The 5435-nt window shown below is 48.3% G+C and overlaps 1 protein-coding gene across 1 annotated transcript in view; it reads right to left on the bottom strand.

Annotated features, from left to right (window-relative positions):
* Positions 1 to 3349: 3349 nt before the first annotated feature.
* The window catches only part of PTPN18 (protein tyrosine phosphatase, non-receptor type 18 (brain-derived)), a 71911-nt gene continuing 69825 nt past the window's right edge, over positions 3350 to 5435 (bottom strand). Inside the window, 3 exon segments of the mRNA XM_006903808.1 lie at positions 3350 to 3417; positions 3631 to 3705; positions 4231 to 4423. Coding sequence (XP_006903870.1) covers positions 3350 to 3417; positions 3631 to 3705; positions 4231 to 4423 — 336 coding nt within the window.

The raw sequence follows: 5435 nt of genomic DNA, 5'->3' as shown, positions 1-5435 counted from the left end.
TGGACTTATCTCCAAGCATGCAGCCAACTACTTCCAGAGTGGTGAGACGCTCCAGACCACACTGGTCCAGCACCACACTCCTCCAGGGGTGTGCCTCCCAGTAGCATAACCTGATCATTAGGGACAGTGACCTCCAGCAATACATGAGCCTTGATCTGGACAACTGTTCCTTGGTTGGTCACCTCAATAATGTGTAGCTTCTGGGAGTTACAAAGAACTGCATGATGATGATTGTTTCTGTTTCTATTGCGAAGATGTAGCTGAGAAAGCTCAAATCTATACCGGACAAAGTTCACCCTGAGTGGTCCTTCACAGTGAGGATGATGAGATTTTTCTCACATGCTTTGGGTATATAATCAGGAGGGACCAGTCCTTGAAAAAGGACATCATGCTTGGGGAGAAAAAAGGAAAATAGAAGGTTGGTAAAGGAAAGGAAGAACTCATAATGAGATGAATTGACATAAAGTTTTGTTAATCAATTAGTTAATTAGTTTAATTAAACAATGGAGTTAAACAATAGGTTTAAGAATATCAGAGATTGTGAGAATGGCACAGGATAGGGTAGAGTTCCATTCTACCGAACATGGAGTAACTATGTGTAGGAGCACTAGCTATAGATCTTCATTCAATCCGGTCGCAAATAACTATTCTTAAACCTTTGTACCCTGGCCTGTCAACTATGGTCCCATAATCTGGCATGTGGTAGGAAATCTGGCTAAATTTCCATTTGACTCAAAGCAAACCCCAGGGGAAAACTCTAACTGGCCTTGGTTTCCCTTCTCTCAAGAGAGAAATGGACCTCCTCTTTCCACCACATCCTCTGTTTCTTCTGGAAAAAACTTTTTCATCTTCTATCTGTATAATCAAGTGAATTTAATAACCCTGCTTGTGAGGTTGGTTTCTACTCTAAATGACACATTAATCTTGCACTGATGCTGACAGCCCTGAGGCCTCCTTCTTTCCTCTCTCCAATCATGTGAGCTCCAACTTTTATCTGAATGTATACTCATAGTAAGGCTGGAACTTTGGCTTTCTGCTTCTATTAAGCCAGAGAATCACTTGTTAACTCAGCAACTCCTGATTGCTACTGGTTGAGTTGCTCCTAATGTAGAGATCATAAGGTAGAAAGTGGTCATTCAAGTTTCATCTTTATTTTCCAAACCTTTAATGGGCAAACAACTTGTTCCAGTAACAATATTGAAAACAGAGGTCTAGAACTAAGCATTACTCACTCATTCATTGCCCTAGAATTGCCTTATAACTGACCCTTTAGTGGATTTTCCAAAGCTATAAACTGCACTGTTCATCTTTCCCCCTTGACGCAGCTGCTTGTGGGTTCAAACTTTGCACTTCTGGGTTAGCAGCGCAAATTACTACCCATTAGGCCATCAGAGAACCTTTTAAGTATAGCTTAACATGTAGATTGAACACAGTGTAGAGCCTTGAACTAAACCTGTTACAAACATTATTTCACTGAATTATCATATTAACTGTATGAACAAGGGCTGGCTGAGGACTTGTGAACCATGTACATTGTGGATAAAAGGTGGTTTCCCAACAGCACTGGATTGGATGAAATAAATTGGAAATTTCTTAGATGATCCTAATGCTGTTAGAGAAATAATAACTTATTTGGAAGTAAGACCATATTGGGAAGAAGGACCATAGAGCAAGACCAGAGTTTTGGTGCATCACATGTAAATATGCGCTTGTTTTCTGTCCAGCTGGGGATACATCTGACCTGGTAGCCCATCTACCTGGATGGGGACTATCTTTCTGGCTGGTTGCTTCATCCATCAAGTGTGCCAACTGGAGACTGCCTATTTTGCTGGTTGTCTACTGTAGAGTCTGTCTGGAGGACTACATGTCTGTCCAACCACAGATCTTTGTATATCTTGCTAAGTTTGGAGTCATTCTGTCTGGGATCCAGATGAGTCTCTCTACTTGGAATATCATCCAACTCTGGTTAGGTGCCCCATCCATCAGTCACACTGATGGTTGAGCCTTCTGCCTGAGTGCCCCCCATTGGTGCCACGATAGTGACCTCTAAGTGACTGACACTGTTTAATAAAAAGGCAGTCTGTTGTACCTGTCTGCTCAGCTCAAGGGCTAGGGGTCAGGATGGCTGGAATCTGAAGGTACAAAGAATCTGACTGGCTGGTCATTCATTTGTCTGGAACAATGGAGATGTGCCTATATACTCACTTGAGGGGCCTGCCTGCTCAGCCTATGCATATGTTTGTCCAGACAGGGATCCACTGATCCATCTGGCCAGGGATCTCTCCAGCTAACGTCTGTTCATTTAGCCAGGAATTCCAACTTGCAACAGGGGACGCATTATCTCAAGGGGTAAAGCCTATCTACTTGAAAGACTGGGGGTCCATCCATTTCCATCTCCATTCAGCTAGTAGGGAGTCTGTCTGTTTGAAGGATCTTCCAGTCTACCCAACTGGAAACTATGGAGAGTCGGGGCTCTGTCTGGCTCCAATTTCTTGTGTCTGTGAGGGTCTGTGTATACCAGTTTGTTTGCACTGAATAGGCTCTGTGGAACTGGTGACATCCTTTTACATGGCTGGTTGCTAGAAGTCTATAGCTAAGTATTTGTGGTATTGGGGTCTGTCTGTGTGGCTGGTATGCATGTGGCTGGCTTAAAGAACGTCTGAACAGTAGGTCAGTCTGCTCACTTGGAGATAAGGGATCTGAAGAGACTGAGAGGATGTCTATGTGTTTGCCCAGCTGGAAATTTACTGATGTGACTGCGAGTTTGTCCACACAACGACCCATTTATTTGAGGTTGTCTTTGGGGGACCTGTCAGGTAATCTCTCTGAGGCTGTCTACAGCCTACCGCTTCAGCTGGGGGTATATCTGTCTATCTGAGGATTATTCCTCTGCAGGTCTGACTATATGTCTATCTAGGTCAGAGATTTCTACTTGGTTATGGTTATGGTGGCATGGATGTCTAGATGGCAGTGGGTCCATGTGTTCATTGTTTGATCTCTCTCTAGGTGGATGTCTGTGTGTCTGAGTGATGGATCCTAAGATATGGGACAAGCCAGTCTGTTATGTGATGATGGGCAGTAGCCTCTGTGAGATTAGCCCTCACAACTGGGAACCGCACTTACCTAGCCCCAGGAATGGATCAGTCTTAATGGTCTTTCTTGAACCTATTCAGTACAGCCCCACTAGCCACCTCATATCACTGAGGCAAAGTTCCCACCTTCTCCACTCTAGAAATGTTTATTTTGAGCCACGCTCTGGGTTTTCATTCTCAACATTTTGCACATAAAAACAGTGGCAGTTGGCAGGGCAGGTAAGAACTGGTGGCAACAGTCAAGCAGATTGTTCCATTCACACTCGAGTCCACTCAGCAGGTGGGTCACGGGGCCCTTTAGGTCTTCCAATGCGGAGATTGAAGCCTGAGAGAGGAAGAGCATTGTTAAGTCACAGAAAACCTGGGACCTTTGAGGAAGTGGAAGTTTGGAGGTGTGACAGCTTCACGCCTTTAACGCCATCTAGTTTCACTATGGCCAAGTTCCCAAGATGCCAAGAGTGAGTCCCATACCCCAACCCTAAAGCTAACAGCTTCACTTAAAAGTGGAGAGGGTCCCGTGCAACTGGCTATAATTTACCTAGTCCACTGATGTGCATTCCATCTGCCACGTCCTCATAGGCGCTGGGCCAACCAGAACTTCGGTGGGCAGGAGCTGTAAGGAAATCCCCAGGAATACGCACAGGCTGAACCTCGAAGTAACCTTCCAAGGTGACCTCACCAATGATTCAGAGATTTCACATCCTGAAGGACCACAAAAAGGGCCCAGAGGACAAGCTGGAGGCGGGGACATGGAGGCCAGCGCTGGCTGGAGATGAGATGTGTCAGGGGCGTGACCAAGATGGAGACATCCGCCTTTGGGGCATGGCCTAAATCAAGGGCTTGTCCAGAGAAAGAAGGGCCCTGCCTTGCCCAAGTGGGATTTCCGAGCTATGGCCAGGAAGTCCTGAGGTGACCAGTGTGCCGGTACCTTGGTTGTTACAAGGGAAGGTCAACCTCCAAGGCGTGGCCAAGCCGGACTGGGCTGGCAAGTCCTCCTCATGGCGGGAGGGGGGGAGGTGGGGCAGGAGGGGCGGGAGGCCTGCGGTCCTCCCAGCCCCTGGGAGACTGGGCAGCCCGAGAAATTAGGCGGGGTGTAGCTGCCCCCATAGGCAGCAGGCGAGGTCGCACGTAGACTCACCGTGGCCTGGCGGTGCGCTCGTGCTGGGCGTATCCGCGGGCCGCTGTGCACGCGGCCTCACCTGGCTGTACAGCGGCACCTGGTCCGTGCTGCGTTCGCTCCCCAGCGGCCGTGCGCTCGCTGGTGCCCTGCGCTGCACCACGGCGTACTCGGCAGCCATGGCCCGGCTGGGGCTCCAGTCTCTGCGGCGCTGCTGGAGAGGAAGGGGAAGTGGCCTGAGGCTGCACCCACATGGAATGGCAGGGCGGAAGAAGCTGCTGAAGGAGGGGTCAGCGAAGCCAAAGAGCAGTGTCGAGAACACGCAGAGTGCTGCTTACAGTGCCAGCCTCGGGAGTGGGGACGCGCTACTCTGTGAAAGTTTCTTGAGTTCAAGAACAAGGGATGATCTGGAAGAGGGAGTGAAGGATCTCCGAGTGAGGAGGATGAAGTCTGCTCTGCTGTGTGTCAAAGTTCAGGCAGCACCCACAATGCATCCCCCCAAGTAGGAGGCCTCAGGAAAGATTTGATGAATTGATTACTGTGGTGACCAAAAAAAAGGGCTAACTTGAATGTGCTATTGTTCTGACCTCCAAAGCTGACCCTCCAGCGGATTTTCAGAGCAGTAAATCACAGGGGAGGAGACTCTATCCTTCTCCTGCGGAGCTGCTGGTGGATTTGAACCACCTACTATTAACCCGTGGTCCTCGGGCCTATCGTTCCTTGTTTTTGTTCAGACATTCCTCTAGGTCGTATATAGCCCTGGTGTACAAGTTGCTGTACAGCGGTAACTTGTGGTTGCCTTGAGGCTGGACACTGACACTGATGTGTCAAATGCGTTAATGGTTGGTTACCCAGTGCAGACAGAGAGTGGGCTGGAGCTCCCAGATTAAAACAAGCTTGGAAGGAGGAGTGGCATCCACTTCCGCAATAGCTTGCCTCAGGAAACCCTATGAACCTGGAGAGAGGAAGAAAGAGACCCAAGAGTTGAGGACTCTCCTTCATAGGGTCGCCTGCGACTTGATGGCACTTAACAACAGCAACAACAACTATTATTTTGGCAGCACAACTCTTTATCACTAAGGCACCAGAGCTCCCTACATAGAATGTTGTTGTTATGTGCTGTCGAATCGCTTGCGACTCATAGCGACCCTATGTACAACAGCCCTAAACTCCGCTCTGTCCTGTGCCAATCGCACTGTCTCTGACACTCCCATCCCAATTATCCC

The sequence above is a fragment of the Elephantulus edwardii genome, unplaced genomic scaffold (assembly GCF_000299155.1).
Source record: "Elephantulus edwardii isolate Elephantulus edwardi_28Jun2011 unplaced genomic scaffold, EleEdw1.0 scaffold00475, whole genome shotgun sequence".
NCBI classification, from domain to species: domain Eukaryota; kingdom Metazoa; phylum Chordata; class Mammalia; order Macroscelidea; family Macroscelididae; genus Elephantulus; species Elephantulus edwardii.
The sequence above is the reverse complement of the archived record's forward strand: the minus strand, read 5'-3'. Positions and strand labels throughout refer to the sequence as shown.